Source organism: Haliotis asinina, chromosome 12, assembly GCF_037392515.1.
Source record: "Haliotis asinina isolate JCU_RB_2024 chromosome 12, JCU_Hal_asi_v2, whole genome shotgun sequence".
Classification (NCBI taxonomy): Eukaryota; Metazoa; Mollusca; class Gastropoda; order Lepetellida; family Haliotidae; genus Haliotis; species Haliotis asinina.
In genome coordinates, this window is record NC_090291.1 from 57,160,576 (window position 1) to 57,180,081 (window position 19,506).

Sequence of the window (19,506 nt, forward strand, 5' to 3'; positions counted from 1 at the left end):
AGAAATTCTTTGATGTAATATTATCGGATCGTTTTTAACTGAATCACCGGTACATTGGACCAAAACTTCTGTACACAGCTGATCGCTATTTCCGGCTTGGTTGAATAACAGGTAGCATTACTAAACAACAAATAAATTATCATGTCAAGTGATTTTTGATAGCTAGTTTCCCGTACATATATATGTTTTTATTTTCAAAGTTAGTTTATTTTGCACCTTCAACGATATGATATAGTTTTGACTAGGCGCAATACACGAAATAGCAGTTTTGTTATGTCCTTGGAAAATACGATTTTACTTGGCCTTTGTTCCACATTATGTAATGGGCACTATGATGCGGATGTCTAATTACGCAGGGGGGTCATCAGTGGACCCCAAGACCAGTGTTACGGCAAGGGATGACTGTATAACTCATTGTTAACACTCTTGCAACACTGTTATTCTTGTGTAAAGACTGTGAACCTCATGTTGAGTAATTCTAATGTGCCATCAAAAACATTGCAGCTGGTGGAACATGCATATTAGTGAGGGAATCACATAAGGTGAGATAGCAGCTGAGGTGGCAAAGGTCAGTGCAGTCAACAGTTAACTGGGGAAGCTTGCCTACTTCTACAAGACAGACCATAAAACACTTGAGTGCACAAACACTACAGTAAACATGAAATCATGCAATCTGCAACAATGTAAATGGAGATCCTACAATGTATAGTTCTTATCTGAGACGTTATCTGAGACGTTACTTGAGAGTACAAGAACAACTAAATAAATTTTCAAGGAGACGGAGCAAACCTTCATTCACTTCTGGGGGAGGATATCAGAAGAGCTACATACACTTCTGGGGAGGATATCAGAAGAGCTACATACACTTCTGGGGAGGATATCAGAAGAGCTACATACACTTATGGGGGAGGATATCAGAAGAGCTACATCACTTATGGGGAGGATATCAGAAAAGCTACATATACTTCTGGGGGAGGATATCAGAAGACCTACATACACTTCTGGGGGAGGATATCAGAAGACCTACATACACTTCTGGGGGAGGATATCAGAAAACCTACATACACTTATGGGAAGGACATTGTAAGATGCTTCTGGAGAGGACATTGGATGAGCTAAATATATTTTTAGCCAAAACATTGGAGCAGCCACATACACCTTATGGTACAACACTGAAAGTGCTACATTAACTTTTTGGGAGAACACTGGAACAACTACATACAAGGGGGACAGGGAAACACCTTGATAAATGTGTGGGGAGTACATTGGAAGAGCCACATTCACCGGAGCACCAGCAAAAAATATTCAGGGAGAACAGTGGAACACCTAAAGCACCATATAGGGAGGACAATGGAATAGGTCCAAATGTCTCCAGGACAACACTGGTGATCATCCAGTACACTGTTGGAGATAAACAGAATGTACCTGTTTTAGTTTGATGAATGACATGAACACATGCAGAAGCTAGCACTCATCACAATCAGATGCACACCTGCCTACTCACATTTTGAGAAGGTGTGTGTGACGGACTTAATAAGTGGGCAGGTGTGTATCAAGGGAACAAACAAACGTTCAGGAAAAAGCAGAAGCTACACCTACATGAAGTAACCACATGAATACCTCCATCCTCACGACTTATCTCCCTTTTAACACTCTCTCCACCTGTCGTCTGTCCTTCTCGAACTTCCTGTTTAGCACCGGTTCCGTCTCCTTCCTTTACTATGATTGTCTCCCCTGTCTTCTGCTTAGAGGGCTGCCCATCTTCATCTCTATTGCTGGATGTCTCTGGCTGAGGAGCATCAGACTGACGAATGACCTTGATATTGGATGGAAGGTCACGAACCTGTTGACGATACTCTGGAGGCTTGGGCGGAGGCCACATTTTACCATCACTTGGTCGCTCAGCAGCTTCTAAAATACATTACACAATAATGACACAACTCAACAAGTATGTTTCACACAATAACCTAGGTGTTTTCTTCATCAACACTCTCTTCCAGTTTATGATTTAACTAATACATAGTTACTTCACATGCAGCATCTTATACACCATTGTGTGAACCACCAATACACAAGTGTGTGAACAACAGCCTAATACTCTTATGTCTGTCTAGTACACACAAGCGTGTGAACAGCGGCCCAGTACTCTTATGTCTGTCTAGTACACACAAGCGTGTGAACAACGGCCCAGTACTCTTATGTCTGTCTAGTACACACAAGCGTGTGAACAACAGCCCAGTACTCTTATGTCTGTCTAGTACACACAAGCGTCCGAACAACAGCCCAGTACTCTTATGTCTGTCTAGTACACACAAGCGTGGGAACAACAGCCCAGTACTCTTATGTCTGTCTAGTACACACAAGCGTGGGAACAACAGCCCAGTACTCTTATGTCTGTCTAGTACACACAAGCGTGCGAACAAGAGCCCAGTACTCTTATGTCTGTCTAGTACACACAAGCGTCCGAACAAGAGCCCAGTACTCTTATGTCTGTCTAGTACACACAAGCGTCCGAACAAGAGCCCAGTACTCTTATGTCTGTCTAGTACACACAAGCGTGCGAACAAGAGCCCAGTACTCTTATGTCTGTCTAGTACACACAAGCGTCCGAACAAGAGCCCAGTACTCTTATGTCTGTCTAGTAGACACAAGCGTGTGAACAACAGCCCAGTACTCTTATGTCTGTCTAGTACACACAAGCGTCCGAACAAGAGCCCAGTACTCTTATGTCTGTCTAGTACACACAAGCATGCGAACAACAGCCCAGTACTCTTATGTCTGTCTAGTACACACAAGCGTGTGAACAACAGCCCAGTACTCTTATGTCTGTCTAGAACACACAAGCGTGCGAACAACAGCCCAGTACTCTTATGTCTGTCTAGTACACACAAGCGTGTGAACAACAGCCCAATACTCTTATGTCTGTCTAGTAGACACAAGCATGTGAACAACAGCCCAATACTCTTATGTCTGTCTAGTACACACAAGGGTGTGAACAACAGCCCAATACTCTTATGTCTGTCTAGTAGACACAAGCGTGTGAACAACAGCCCAGTACTCTTATGTCTGTCTAGTACACACAAGCGTGTGAACAACAGCCAAGTACTCTTATGTCTGTCTAGTACACACAAGTGTGTGAACAACAGCCCAGTACTCTTATGTCTGTCTAGTACACACAAGCGTGTGAACAACAGCCCAGTACTCTTATGTCTGTCTAGTACACACAAGCGTGTTAACAACAGCCTAATACTCTTATGTCTGTCTAGTACACACAAGCGTGTGAACAACAGCCTAATACTCTTATGTCTGTCTAGTACACACAAGCGTGTGAACAACAGCCTAATACTCTTATGTCTGTCTAGTACACACAAGCGTGTGAACAACAGCCTAATACTCTTATGTCTGTCTAGTACACACAAGCGTGTTAACAACAGCCTAATACTCTTATGTCTGTCTAGTACACACAAGCGTGTGAACAACAGTCTAATACTTTTATGTCTGTCTAGTACACACAAGCGTGTGAACAACAGCCAAGTACTCTTATGTCTGTCTAGTACACACAAGCGTGTTAACAACAGCCTAATACTCTTATGTCTGTCTAGTACACACAAGTGTGTGAACAACAGCCCAGTACTCTTATGTCTGTCTAGTACACACAAGCGTGTGAACAACAGCCTAATACTCTTATGTCTGTCTAGTACACACAAGCGTGTGAACAACAGCCTAATACTCTTATGTCTGTCTAGTACACACAAGTGTGTGAACAACAGCCTAATACTCTTATGTCTGTCTAGTACACACAAGCGTGTTAACAACAGCCTAATACTCTTATGTCTGTCTAGTACACACAAGTATGTGAACAACAGCCTAATACTCTTATGTCTGTCTAGTACACACAAGCGTGTGAACAACAGCCTAATACTCTTATGTCTGTCTAGTACACACAAGCGTGTTAACAACAGCCTAATACTCTTATGTCTGTCTAGTACACACAAGCGTGTGAACAACAGCCTAATACTCTTATGTCTGTCTAGTACACACAAGCGTGTGAACAACAGCCTAATACTCTTATGTCGGTCTAGTACACACAAGTGACTGGCCATAATGTACATGTGTCATTTGGTCCATCTACGTATCAAGTACCTGCCATAATGTATCACATGCACGTGTCACTTGCTTCAATTGATACAACACTTACTTGTCTTCCTGTTGGTGTTGCTGCTGTCAGGATCAAACCCTGTGACAGAGGATTGTGGTGGCCATGACCGGATAGCATCTCCGTCACTGGCTTCACTTTGGACATTGGTGGACACTGCAGTCATACACACATTGTTAACATATCAGTTCAATCTGAAAACTGTTTGTCACTATTTCTGTGATGCAAGCATTATCCTACAGAATTAGAGTTACCTACCCTGTCTACTTGATGGTCTAGAGAATCAGAGTTACCTACCCTGTCTAATGGGTGGTCTAGAGAATCAGATTTACCTACCCTGTCTAATGGGTGATCTAGAGAATCAGATTTACCTACCCTGTCTAATGGGTGGTCTAGAGAATCAGAGTTACCTACCCTGTCTAATGGCTGGTCTAGAGAATCAGTTACTTGTCTACTGGGTATACTTGTGAATCAGAGATACCTACCTTGACCACTGCGTGGACTAGTGAATCAGAGTTACCTACCCTGTCTACTGGGTGGACATATGACGCAGAGTTACCTATCCTGTCTACTGGGAAGGTTATTGAATCAAAAGTTACCTACCCTGTCTACTAGGTGGTCGGATTGGGTCTGGAATGACAGGGGGAGGCACCTCCCACACCACCTCTTCTTCTGGCAGGGGGTCCACATCATGCTGTTCCAGCACTTCCTTGATGCTTTCAGGGTGATCCATAACAGGCCTGAGATCTTGGAGAATATCCCTACAATAGTTTGATTGCAATTTGTGTATTTTTTCTTGTAGAAAGTGAAAAATACCATCAGACCTTGAAAGCACAAGAAAAAACATAGCTACCACAGACCTGGTTGTATGTCCTCCTTGGCAATATTCTATCAATATCAAGACAGTGGTCACAAGAAATCAAAACAACACTTATCGTTAGTTCTAAATATACTACTCCAGCCATAAATTGATGTTCCATCCGTTTACACACTATACAATCACAAGATTTTGAAACTGCCTTTCCTGCCAACGTTCAGTCAAGTATCGTTCATGCGACATCATCCGCTGCACAGCAAATCAGATTACCAAGGATGTCTGATAATGAAATTTAGATCACAAACATAAATTACTGCATCGTAATGTTTCTTGGATGGAGGTGTAGATTCAGTAACTGTCACCTTATGACATACAAGACTGGAGTATAATAACTGAACAGTCGAAGATATTAATACTCATGCTTGTGCCGCCTGATCAAGGATAGTAGAATAAAGTTTGCTGTGGACTGACACAAAACTCTCATCAGTTAAAAGTATACATATATGCTTTTGAGGTTTAAACAACTATCTGGAGCACTCCAAGTATTCAGAAGATCATCAGATAGGGTAAGATATTCAAAGGATTTATTGGCTTCAAGTAGACCCATGTATGAAACCATGGCAGATGTGTAAAGATTTTACCCACTGAGCAGGATTTCTGAGTCAAAATCATTGTCCATCATTGGTGACAATCTTGCTCCTACCTCAAGTACTTAAGACAGTCTTCGTCTCCACAGGAGAAGTACTTGGCAATTTCACGATTGACGTCTGCGTGTGAGTCCACCTGACTGGTCTGGAAGAAAAACTGGTTTCCGGTCTGAATACACCTCTCTGGGCGGATCACACGTGGCTCTGGGTTGTTGGTCAATGTGTAGATCACCTCCAACTTGCTCACCTGTTGCCATGGTAACATGATTTTCTTAAACAACACAAACACACAGTCACACAGGGGAGTGAAAGTTGTGTAGTCAGCAATATTCTGTAACTATCCATGATACCAGACAAACCTGGACTGACTTGCACAGCCCACAGTCTACAATCTTCTGATCAAGTGGGTACCCCGGAAGACCTGGACAGCCCACAGCCTACAGTCGTCGGAACGGGTGGGTATCAAGGAGGACTTGCACAGCCCACAGTCTCCTGATCGAGTGGATACCCAGGAGGACTTGCACAGCCCACAGCCTACAGTCGTCCGAATGAGTGGGTATCAAGGAGGACTTGCACAGCCCACAGCCTACAGTCTTCTGACCGAGTGGGTACCTCCAGATGTGCAGAAGCAGAACAGCCATTGTGTAGTGAATACAGTTGTATACATACTTCTATGATTCAAAATGATTCGAAACCTGTACTGTTTCGACAAGTTACCACCTATGGTTGGTTGTATGTTGTTTATAAAATTTGTTTGTTAGCAATATTCCAGCTATGTGGCAGTGACTTGTAAACATATGAGTCTTGACAAAACACTTCACTGATCAACAACATGAGTGTGGAACTACACAATTGTGACATGATGACATTCCGTTAGTCACCTCTTATGACAGGCATGGGTTTCAGAAGTCCATTTCTAACCAAGATCTTCACGGGTTGACAAGACAGACAAACATGACTACGACACGATCATTAATAAACTCAGCTATATGACAGCTGCCTATAAAAATTAAGAGTGGATTTGAAATCCCAAGGGCTGATAATAGGATCAAATATCTATGTCGTCTGGGTCAAGGTTGTTCGGGTCACATACCTGAGTGAAGCTGATAATCTTCAGTTTGCTGACAACATCTTTGTGTTCCACCAGCTCCTTGTACACATCCTCATGGTGCCAGTACAGGCAGGCCTGTATGTGGGGCACCACTCGGTGGGCGTACCACTGCAACTGAGGACACTGCGCCGTCAACTCTGTGATCCCCTCAGTGTGCACACACAAACTCAATGTTGCTATCTTGAACAGTTCCACAAATGCTGCAATGTCATCGGGGTTATGTTTTGGGTGATCTGAAGAAGATGGAAACAAATTGATTGCATCCCTTTCTCAATGAACACAGTGAACACTAAACTGCATTTCCAGCTTCTGTGCTCCAGGTACTGGTAGAGACAGATGTCTGCATTCTGGAGCTACATAAATCTCACCAGACCATCCACAGGTCAGACGGTCAGGGTCCACTAGCAGGAATTACCAATCTTAACATTTCACACAAACAGGTATCTTGTCATCTTGATGTCATAAACTTGCTACTCATGTAAATAGCAAACTATTTTGTATTTCAAGAGATGAATTTTGTCTCAGCAGACAAAGTAGTCAGAAGGCAACCAACCACCTCATCCCAGCATCTCTCTGAAGCAACTCACCCCAGCAACTGTCTCCAGCCACTCTCTTGAGCAACTCTCTCAAGAAACTCTCTCCAACAACTCACCCCAGCAATTTCTCTAGCAACACTCTCCAAACACTCAGCCCAGCAACTCTCTCCAGCAACTATGTCCAGCAACTCAAGTCATCCTAGCAACTCTCTCCAGCAACTCACCCCAGCAACTCCCACCAGAAACTCTCTCCAGTAATTTATCCCAGCAACTCTCCCCAGCAACTCACCCCAATAACTCTCTCTCTAGCAACTCACCACACCAAATCTCTTCAGCAACTCACCCTAGCAGCTCTCTCTAGCAACTCACCCTAGCAACTCTGTCCAGCATCTCTCTCCAGCAACTCACCACAGACACTTTCCCCACTCAGTCACCCCAAGAACTCGCCCCAGAAACTCTGTCCAGCATCTCTCTCCAGCAGCTCACCCCAGAAATTCTCTCCAGTCACCCCAGCAGCTCTCTCCAACAAACCAACCCAGCAACATACTCCAACAACTCACCCCTGCAACACAACCCAGCAAATCATCCTAGCAACTCACCCCAGAAATTTTCTCTAGCAACGCTCTCCAATCAATCACCGCAGCAACTCTTCCCACCAACTCTGTCCAGCAACTCATCAACTCATCCTAGCAACTCTTTCCAGCAACTCATCCCGACAACTTTCTGTCCAGCAACTCACCCCACCAAATGCCTCTAGCAACTCGCCCCAGTAACTCTCTCTAGCTACTCACCCCAGCAACACCCTCTAGCAACTCACCCCAGCAAATCTCTCTAGCACCTCTCTCCAGGAGCTCACCACAGAAATTCTCTCCAATCACTCACCCCACCATCTCCAGCAACTCGCCCCATAAACTCTCTCCAGCAAACTCATCCCAGCAACTCTCTCCAGCAAACTCACCCCAGGATCTCTCTCCAGCAAACTCATCCTAGGAACCCTCTCCGGCTCACCCCAACAACTCCCTTCAGCAATTCACCCTCACAACTCTCTACACTTCAGTAACGCTCTCCAGCAACTCGCTCCAGGAACTTTCTCCAGCAAACTCACCCCAGGAACTCTTTCCAGCAAACACCCCTGCAACTCTCTCTAGCAAACTCACTTCAGCAACTCTCTCTAGCAACTCTCTCCAGCAACTCTCTAGCAACTCTCTCCAGCAACTCTCTCCAGTTACTCACCTTAGTAACTCTCTCCAGCAAATTCACCCCAGGAGCTCTCTCCAGCAAATCACCCCAGCAACTCTCTTCCAGCAACTCTCTCCAGCAACTCTCTCCAGCAACTCACTACTGGAGCTTTCTCCAGCAAATCATCCCAACAACTCTCTCCGACAAATCACCCCAGGAACTCTCTCCAGCAAACTCCCTCCAGGATCTCTCTCCAGCAACACTCTCCAGCAAACTCACAACAGGAGCTCTCTCCAGCAACTCTCTCTAGCAACTCTAGCAACTCTCTCAAGGAACTCTCTCCAGCAAACTCACCCCAGGATCTCTCTCCAGCAACACTCTCAAGGAACTCACTCCAGCAACTCACCCTAGGAACTCTCTCCAGCAACTCTCTCAAGCAACTCTCTCCAGCAACTCACCCTAGTAACACTCTCCAGCAAACTCACCCCAGCAACTCTCTCCAGCAAACTCACTCCAGCACCTCTTTCCAGCAAATGCCCCTGCAACTCTCTCTAGCAAACTCACTTCAGCAACTCTCTCCAGCTACTCTCTCTAGCAACTCTCTCCAGCATCTCTCTCCAGTAACTCACCTTAGCAACTCTCTCCAGCAAATTCACCCCAGGAGCTCTCTCCAGCAAATCACCCCAGCAACTCTCTTCCAGCAACTCTCTCCAGCAACTCACTACAGGAGCTTTCTCCAGCAAATCATCCCAACAACTCTCTCCAACAAATCACCCCAGGAGCTCTCTCCAGCAACTCTCTCAAGCAACTCTCTCAAGCAACTCTCTCCAGCAAACTCACCCCAGGATCTCTCTCCAGCAACACTCTCAAGGAACTCACTCCAGCAACTCACCCTAGGAACTCTCTCCAGCAACTCTCTCAAGCAACTCTCTCCAGCAACTCACCCTAGCAACACTCTCCAGCAAACTCACCCCAGCAACTCTCTCCAGCAAACTCACCCCAGGAACTCTCTCCAGCAAATCACCCCAGGAACTCTCTCCAACAAATCACCCCTGGAACTCTCTCCAGCAACTAGCTCCATCAACTCTCTCCATCAAATAGCTCCATCAACTCTCTCCAGCAACTCACCCCAGCAACTCTCTCCAGCAACTCACCCCAGCAACTCTCTCCAGCAACTCACCCCAGGAAGTCTCTCCAACAAACTCACCCTAGGAAGTCTCTCCAGCAAACTCACCCAGGAAGTCTCTCCAGCAACTCACCTCTCCCACGCTTACTCTTCATCCTCTTACTGCCAGAGTCCCGCTGTTCCTCCAGCTGAAGAAAATGGACGTTCTTCTCCTCAGCAAACATTTTCTCCAGTTCGTGACTGTCAGCTATCATTGGGTTGTCGTCCACACTCACCCAAATATCCTTCTTAGTTGGAAATATCTTCTGCTTCTTCAGTTTCTTTATCACCCCTTCAACCTCTTGCTGCATGAGCGGAAGTTCTCCGAACGAAGTTTGTTCATGCTTCACTCTGGAAGCCTTGCGTCCTATTAAGGCAAATATGGTCAAAGTGTCTGAGAACACAACCCTGTTACTTGGTGAATTTACAGTTGTCATAAGGAGGAGGAGGTCTGCAAAGTCCTTCAGACTTGGACCCACCTCAATTCTAGCACCCCTCATGAACTGGTCTTCTAACTCAGCGTAGAGGTGGCATATAAAATGCCTTTTGGCAAGATCTGAGTGATAGTCCACCAACAGGTCATGGTACCTATGGAAGAGACCAGATCGATCTGTCCACCAGACTTCATCACGGTTCAGCATGATTCCCTCAAGGAAGTTCTGATCATTGCCATCCTGATCCCTGACCTGAGGCACAAAGATCACAGGGTTGTCGTGATACAGATCCTGATGGTCCTTGCCACCAAGGTTGTCTCCAAGATAGCGGTAGACAGCTTTCAGGTGAGCCAGGCACGACCGGAACTTCCTTGGACTGTCAGAACCTTCGTCTCTTTTGCCCCATTCGATCAGCATGTCCTTGACTGTGGATGTTTCCACAGTGTTCTTGATCCGCAAGTACTTTGTAAAGGAGCTCTGGAGGCTGGATGTGACAGCAAGGTAGTACACAGTGTGACCAAGGATCTGCTGCAGCCTGGGAGTCCGCATGTACAGCAGGGATGGCTGCATAATGACCACCTGCTCCTGCATCCTCAGCCCGGACCCCGGCATCTGTTCCAGTGACAGCTGTAGTCCCGGAATCCACTTCAGAGCTGTTAAGTTGATGCAGAATGAAGACTCTGCATCTCGCAGAACATGACCATTACCATCTTTCACCTGAACATTCTGGTACTTGGAGTACTTGGCATCCCAGTCTCTGTCAAGGATTTCAAACAATGTCTTCATCTGTTCCTTGTGGAGGTCTGGGTACTTGTTGTGGGTGACCAAATCAGTGAATTCTTGACATGAGAAGTCCGCGATGTAGTAGCCAGTGCTGGAATCAGGCCACATGTCTCGGAGAGGAGCCCAAGGAGTGTCCATCTGAAAAATAATCAACACATTTATACACTTCACCAATAATGACCATAACACAATGACCTTTGATTCAACTTCATAAAATCCTCCATCATCCAAACCCACCATTGCTCAAATGGTGTTCACACAGACATTCTGAAACAATCTCAGCAATGATCTTGTAGTATCTACTAGTTCAAGACTAGTCCAAGAGGACATAGTTGACTTCAGCTTCTTGCTTGAGATGACATCGATTCTAAAGGCAACCTCCTCTGGACTAGGACCTAGTCTCCATGCTATCCCAACAGCACTCATGGGGTATGTCTGACAATTAACTATAAACCCGAATATCAGCAGTAGTTAGCACATGGCTAGCAGACTCAAAAAGAATCGATGACATGTTTATAGAGCTTCCATAACAATTTTTAGCAAGTATTTGAATAGTAAACAAATACAAACAAAATTCTCACCAAGTTCACAGCGAACACTGCAAGAGCAAATTACCGTGCAAGAAGGACATAATATGGAAAAGTAGCAGACAACCATAACCTATGCCAGGAGCCTGATTTCATCATTGAAAACGTAATCTCACATGGAGAAATACATGTTCAACAACATAAAAAATATGTAAATATATCCACAATTTCATATCATAGTGATAATTAATACAGATCAAAGCCATTTATCGCTAAATTTTGTGTAAAGGATCGAAAATACAGTGGAAACCTGATAAGTAACCTTTCAAGGGACTCGTCAAAATTGTTTACTTATCAGGTTTTTTACTTATCCAAACTTATCAATATCTGCAAATGACAAAGGACAAGATTTGTAAGTAATATAACATGTTTTATTGCAACGGTCTACTCACTGATACTCCCAAGCTACATATAACAATGAACAACTCATCAGGGCTGGCCTCCAGTTGTCAGTGTATTGTAAACTGCTTACGCCAGAGCAAGCTTAAGTGGGATGTTTATTTACCTGGTGACTGACACATGTCCCTCATGTCGGATTATGTGGTGATCGCTAATTTTGTTATCAGGTCTTGTTTGGTCAGTAATTTGCTTCCAGGGACCATGTAAAAACGTTTTCTTCAGTGGTATTGTTTACTTATCCGATTTTAGTTAACAGGACTCAAACAGAGATGATTAATGAAGAAGTTTGCCGGGACCAAAGAATAGTGTTTACTTATCCGATATGTTTAGTCAAACGGTTTCTACTTAGGCGGTTTCCACTTTATATTAAATGCTGCATTATCATAGGTATTCAGCTGACTCCAACCGTCTCGTCAGGCAATGGAGGCGAGGGTGACAAAATGGGCTGGTCATGTGACCGATGTGGTGGAAAATTATACAAAATTGTAGAGGTTATGAATTCTTTGAAGAATGTCCTCCTTGGGGTACATATATAGCATTAAAATGTCCATCTAAAATGCTTACGACAGTTGTAACAATATTGAATAAATATTTCACGAAATAAAAAACTTGTTTTTGTCTTGTGAGACCACCCCTACAGGGCCCTGACACGGGCCCCTTAACAGCCAAGAGCAGGTAACTCTCGCCTTGTACCTCATACCTCACTTTTCATGCTGAGATTGTCAGACAGAATGTGGGGAGGTGGGTGGCCGTACCCCAAGGAGGACATTCTTCAAAGAATTCATAACCTCTTCAGGTTTGTATAATTCTTTTTCAGAAGAAGTCCTCCTTGGGGTACATATATAGCATAAGACAGACTCCCAATGAACGTGAGTCAGGTATTCTGTCTGCTAATGTGTGCCCTGCACACACTCTCATACACTGCCGAAGCTGCGAGAGATAGAGAAATACACTTACCCAATCATCAAGCCGCTGATGTCAATCAGGCGGGGGCATGGCAAAACAGGGCCAAAAGAGCCAATCGACAATGGTCCCCGAAGGTGATGGACATATGACCACACCTCATGCCATACACTGTCAATATTCCCCTAAACCAGCGAAGTAGTGCCGGGAATAACAGCGCAAAGGTGAATAAGAGCGTATGTCGACGCTAAAGAGAAAAACCGCCTACAGGTAGTTTGGGTTTTTTGGGTTTTTTAAAAAATACCACCACCAGAGGGTACCCTTCACCAATAAAAAAAAAATGGTTTCGTGAAAACCCATCACCAGGAACATTTCATGTTAAGCAAGGTCGAGATCTCATAAGCTCATTTAGCTAGCGGAATCACGACTCTGCCCACTGGTGAGAACTCAACCACTCCCTCAAAACAATGTCCACCGTCGCTGCCATGTTGCCTAGCAATTGGAGCCAAACCTGAGCCGAAGCCGAGGGGGACTCGAGGAATTGCAGAGCAACTCTCTGAACTTTGGAGATCCGATCCGGCAACAGGGAGAAGAAGCCTCTCGCTGTGTCGAACCGTGCGCCTAAGAAGATCAGATCCTGTGTAGGAACTAGGTCCGACTTCTTGAGGTTGATAATCCAGCTCAACCTGGTGAGAATACACATTATGGCGAATGTTGTGTCTCGACTCAAGTGAGCAGCAAGTGCTCGTATAAGCCAGTCGTCCAGGTACAGGTGACAACACCTGTGACCTGGCCACTTGCGCTGGGATTAACTTAAGCTTGGTGAATACCCTCAGAGCTGTAGCGATGCCGAAGGGAAGCACACGACACTGATAGCATACCCCGTCGGAGGTAAACCGCAGGTACTTCCTGAACTCGGGATGCATCGGGACATGCAGGTACGCGTCCTTGAGGTCGATGGACGCAAGCCAGTCGCCTCTTTCTACAGATGAGATCACTGACTGTAGTGTCTTCATCTTGAATGATGGTACCTGCAGCATAGTGTTCAGACGTTTTAGATTGAGAATCGGCCTGAACCCTCCGTCCTTTTTGCTGACCAGGAAATAAGTGGAGTAAAATCACTCTTGTGCCTGACCCCCCGGAACCACCTCGATGGCCGCCTTGTCCAGTAAAGACTGGACCTCAGCGGGGAGAGCCTCGGCTTTCTCCCGAAGTACCGGCACAGGCGTTCGACAGATCCCGGAAAAGGGAGGCGGGTCTCTCTTGCACTGTGGTAAGTGGCTGTCCCTGAGTGTGGATAGGACCCAGTGGTTGGAGGTTACCTTTTCCCAATCCGACAGGAAGTGGGAAAGGCGGCCACCCACAGGAGGGTGTGGCAGGAGACAATGAATACCCGACGTCAGCAGTACTCTGACTGCTTGATTCGGGTTCACTTGCAAGGGCTCCAGAAGATGACTTACTGGGAAGCCGGGACCGACTTCCCCTTCCTCGGAAAAGGCTGCTGGGGCGCCGCAGCCTTACCCTTACTCCTACCCTTACCCTTACCCTTCCGCACCTGCAAGGGCTGTGCCGGAGCCGAAGGAAAAGCAGAGGTAGGCACCAGGGGCCGTGCACGAGAAGTGTGAGGCTGTTCTAACAAGAGCTTAGATTCCTTGAAGGCAGACACCGCCTCCTCCGATGCCGCTCCCGGGAAGAGAGTAGATCCCATCCGGAAGGGCAGTGACAGGAACGCTTGTTGAGTGGCCGGGGAATACCGTGCCACGGACAGCCACAGCCTACGGAGGCCCATAACTGCCGACATCATCTGGCACGCCGAGGACCTGATCGAGTCCCGTGCCAGATATGACTGCACCTCTGCAAGCTGCTGTGCGAGTGTAGGAGAGGCACACTCCTCCTCGACACCGCCGCCATCCCCAAGCTGACACTGCAATACCGAGGTATATGCGGCGTGTATTGTGACTTTAAGGCATTGAGCTGCATTACGGTACTGCTCCTCAAACGACCTATAAGCCGCTTTGAGGGCAGTAACGTTAGAAGTAAATGGAGGCAGGCGCTGCCCTTGTTTAGCCGAAGCTAAAGAGCTGCCCAACAAACCCCCCAGGGCAACCGATGCATAGATACAGTCTTCGACCACGGGAGGGTTATACAGGTTAAGATCACCCATGAGGTAGGACCGGTCTAGCTCCAGTAAATCGAAGCGTGACCGCGCACCTGTTAGAAGAGGGTTAATAACCTCTGCCAATATAAAAGGGAGGATGCACAGCCGAGAATCCGCTACCTTGGCTGGGGCGAAAGCCTCACCCAGTAGACGGAACTCCTCGGGGTCAGGTGTCACCAAAGCAACCACGACCTGAGGCAGGACGGAAGCTATGCGTTCCCGCACCTGCCTCAACGAAGCGCCGAGCGAAAAGGAAGAGTCACTCGGTCCACCCCGGTCCCCCCCTCCTCCATGATCTCCTCGGTGCAACCCCCATGAGTGACACCTCATATCTTTCATCTAAGGATAGCTCCGGGGGATCGGTCAAGGTAACAACCGAAAGAGAGAGAGGCCCGAGCGGAGCCGAGCGGCCCGACGCCATATACCCAACGCCCGAGACTGAGTCTGGGTGGCGGATCGCAACCGACGCTGAAGTCAGTTCCTGCGCACTCCCTAGGGAAATCCCCACACCTACGCCAGAGGCGTGGCTGGGGAGTCCCATGGAAGCCGAATTCGGACACACACCCGACTCCAGATGGACGCTGATCTCCTGGCGGAGACCGGACATCGCGTCCGTAATCAATGTATGTACCGACGCCATCTACTGCTGCAACAAAGACAAAAGTAATTCGAAGGTTAAAGGTAGCGAGGGTTCAGTAGGAGGTGCTGCGGAGGTAGAAGCCACCGCTGGAGGGGGGGCCGAAGTACCCTTCGCTGGTTTAACAGTATCCCCCGCCGAGACTGAAGACGCACCCTTCTTTTGGTCTTTTTTGGCTTTTTTCGATGGCGGCTGTTGAGCCCAAATATGCCCCCCGCCTGGATCAAGGATCTATAAAAGATCAAGTCCGCATGTCTGGATTTTTTAGCCCTAGGGGAAAAGTCTTGACAGATTGTGCATCCCTGCTTGTCGTGAGCCTCCTCCGCCAGGCAACGCAGGCACACAAGATGCCTATCCCGTGGGGGAAGTTTTGCGTGACAAGTAGCACACCCCTTGAACTGATAAAAACAGAACCGCGCTATGACTAATAAAGGCCTGTTAATCCAACAAACACATGAGTATTTAACAGAAACAATACTACGCACTGGCAATATTTAACTGTTAAATAATAAAGCTATTAATGAAAACATACAATAGCATATTTTTTTTTTTGCTACCATAGAAAAGAAGGGTGAAAAACATACAAATATCCTGTTTGTATTTACAACCACACCTAAAAATAGGCAGGAAAAAAAAACCACCAGGTACGTGCTGACCGCCATCTTGTCAGCCCCATGGCTGAAGACCATGGCCACCACACAAAGTTACAACATTTCATGAATGAAAAAGAGTGAAATATGAATTCCTAATAGTGCCCGTGCGTTAAAAAGGAACCATACATACGGTTTTTGTAGCTTTCTCACTCATTTTCTCTTCAACTCGTAAGCTTCCTATAAATATGAGAGGTCCTGAATGGACGACTGTCCTCTATGACAACAGCATGAAAAGTGAGGTATGAGGTACACTGCGAGAGTTACCTGCTCTTGGCTGTTAAGGGGCCCAGGTGGGGGCCCTGTCTCACATGACAAAAACAAGTTTTTTGTTTTGTAAAATATTTATTCAATATTGTTACAACTGTCATAGGCATTTTAAATGGACATTTTAATGCTATATATGTACCCCAAGGAGGACTTCTTCTGAAAAAGAATGGGGAGGCTTCCTGTGGGTGAGTGTGAATGTACATCAGCTTCAAAAGAAGGGACCTTCAAGGGACTTCAAGTGTTCCTCTATCTTTGCATAGAGGGAGGAGATAAGCAAATAAGCATGAGTCAGGATAAGAAATAACATGGACTGGAAGGACTTCCCATGGCCTCCAAGCTGACCTACAATGTGTGGACTGGATGGTCCTACCATGGTCTCTAAGGTGACATACAACATGTGGATTGGATGGACCTACCATGGACTCCCGGTCAAGGTGCACATCTGTGACTGTGATGTTGAGGAAGTCTGTGACTCCAAGCTGCAGGAAGAAGTCATGCCACTGGCGGACATCGTGCGGACTGACAGCCTGGTTCAGGTACACAGCATCCAGCAGCACCCAGTCATAGCCTGACAAACATACACACCGTCTTTAATCCACAGCAACAGCAGCCAGGTCTCATGACAAGTACTTGAAACTTAGCATTTGTTTATTTTCCACTACACTCAGCAATGTTCTGCTATGTATTTATATGATAAGGAGTAGTAAAATTCACTATGACCTTCTACCCAGTTCATTAAGTCACTTCGTTGGACAAACATATGTTGATCTAGATCACCAATACTTCCAAGTTCACAGGTGAGAGTTGCCTTAGCCTCAGCTGTCTAAACCTTACAGGCAACACTGAAATAATGCTAGCAAACAGAATATCAACCACTGGTTTATCTGATTTGAGTATGAGGATGAAGTCACCTGGCAACTGTTGCTGCAGATCAATCTTGTTCCCGTAGGGTGGTGTGAAGTGCACAGCCTCATCAGCTGGCTTCTTCAGGCCAACGTTGGTGACAACGCGGACCACAGACTTCAGTTCCTCCATGTTGATTAAAGATGGTTGCTGCTCGCTCTGGGACTTGATGAAGAGCAGGTAACTGATGAGGATGTCTCGTGACTTGGTCTGATTCAACAGAATAGGAACATGGCATGTAGACTAACAGCAGAACAGCTGACACAATTTCAATGGGAGATAACTTTCCTGCCATAATTTAGACTTTACTAATGGCAAGAGATGCTGAGAAACATGAGTACTGACATGATATGATGGCGAATGAGACCAAAGTGAGATAATTCACATGCCTTGATGCAGGCTTGAGGAATTGCAAGTTACGATTAAGAAATATATGTGGGTGCACAATTCACCTGCCATGCCTCAGACTTGAGTGTGGGCAATATATGATGGTGAATGATATCAAAGGGAGACAACTGCTTCACTCCCACACGTTGGAGAATTTTCTGGACCTGAGAGTTGACCTCATTGTCAGCAGTTGTCACGAGTCCAGGGTGCACCATGCAGAGGTCATGGTGCAGCTCCAATAAGGGATCTAGCAAGAAACAAACAACAAATAAATATCAGATAGCTGTCAATCTAGAAAAGGCAGTTGTTGTCAAAATAAAAAGGATTTCCTGACATCTATTATTTAAGATGGATGTTAAATCAAACTGCACATTATTGTCAGTCAAAGAAGGATTTTCTATCTGACAGCTATTGTCAATCTAAGGGGGCCTTTCAACCTGACAGTCCGCTTTTGTCAGTCTGAGGACTTTCAACCTGACAGTCTGCTATCGTCAATCCAAGATGGACTTTCTACCTGACAGTCTGCTAGTGCCAGTCTAAGAATGACTTTCTACCTGACAGTCCGATGTTGTCAGTCAAATAAGGACTGTCAACCTGATGAATTGTTGATGTAAACATTCATACCTCGTCCGGCAAGCTGTGGAGTTTGTGATGCTTGCTTGGAGTCAACAGGTGGTAAGAACACGGTCATTTCAGCCAGACAGACCAGCTGTCCAGTGGACAGGGGGATGATACGGGTTGTCTTGAGGCTCTGAAACACCTGGTCATTCTCCTGGAACTCATCGAGATTACGATGCACACAGGCAAGCCACTTGGCTGCAGTCACCACCTTCTCTGTACCTGTCACACATACACAGTAAAGTCATGCATCTGTCTGCAGCTGACTGGGTGGGTGAGTGAGTGAAAAATTTACATGGCATCAGAATTACTTCTGCCAAATAGCAACAAGTGACTGAAACAAATGACTAGAAATGGGCTTCAATCAATGTATAACTTCGGAATCAAACCCATGATTTCAGCATGACGGACTGAAACCTTAAACATTAGGCTACAGTACCCTCCCTGACAGAGAGCAATTCATACAGTACGTACAGTCAATCGTTTGAGTATCCCATGACAGCGCCAGAGACTTGCCAATCTGCAGCAGATGTTCGACAGTGATGTTTTCCACACCGAGGCTCTGTGCCAAAGCAGGGGTCAAGGTCATAGCCACATCAGCATGTAGATAGTAGAGGTTAAGGTTTTTCTGCAGCAGCTCAGGGGAGATAACCTCCTTCACAAGGGCATCGCGCACAATCACTGTCTGGGATGGGATCTTCAACTGCACTGATCCTGAAAACAAGAACCATACAGGTATATACTGACAGGGATGCTAGGATCGTGTGTAAAGATTGATATGTAGCACACAAAGACGTGCCAGTTGTCCTCTTTTGCAAAAGGTTTTATTCGCAAAATGTGTAGATACAAGATACAGGGAGTTGATGAGCGAGACGTGAGGGCATTTATTTCAAAAGCCATGTTCAACATTATTCCAGGTCCCAAGCTCAATAGTTCCTTGTATATTGGCAACCTATGTCCCTTAGAGATGCTGTTAAAAGCTTGCAGTAATTTATATCTTCATTTACTACAAGTACACACACAGTGGGGGGTGTTACCTTTCTTGTTGGTCTGAACCAACAGGCAACACCTTCATATAACATAAGTACACACACATAGTGGGGAGTGTTACCTTTCTTGTTGGTCTGAACCAACAGGCAACACCTTCATATAACATACATACACAC

General features: G+C 45.9%; 1 protein-coding gene across 2 annotated transcripts in view; it reads right to left on the reverse strand.

Moving 5' to 3' along the window:
* LOC137258973 (uncharacterized) overlaps nucleotides 1-19,506 on the reverse strand; it is a 50,631-nt gene that overhangs the window by 4,575 nt on the left and 26,550 nt on the right. The window contains exons 20-30 of one of the 2 annotated variants that reach the window (XM_067796667.1): nucleotides 18,815-19,054; nucleotides 18,347-18,562; nucleotides 17,788-17,969; nucleotides 17,344-17,545; nucleotides 16,849-17,000; nucleotides 9,706-10,966; nucleotides 6,714-6,964; nucleotides 5,677-5,867; nucleotides 4,760-4,917; nucleotides 4,199-4,312; nucleotides 1,600-1,911 (exon numbers count right to left, since the gene is read on the reverse strand). In XM_067796667.1, coding sequence (XP_067652768.1) covers nucleotides 1,600-1,911; nucleotides 4,199-4,312; nucleotides 4,760-4,917; nucleotides 5,677-5,867; nucleotides 6,714-6,964; nucleotides 9,706-10,966; nucleotides 16,849-17,000; nucleotides 17,344-17,545; nucleotides 17,788-17,969; nucleotides 18,347-18,562; nucleotides 18,815-19,054 — 3,279 coding nt within the window. The remainder of the gene's footprint in view (nucleotides 1-1,599; nucleotides 1,912-4,198; nucleotides 4,313-4,759; nucleotides 4,918-5,676; nucleotides 5,868-6,713; nucleotides 6,965-9,705; nucleotides 10,967-16,848; nucleotides 17,001-17,343; nucleotides 17,546-17,787; nucleotides 17,970-18,346; nucleotides 18,563-18,814; nucleotides 19,055-19,506) is intronic. The other variant, XM_067796668.1, reaches the window with a different exon arrangement.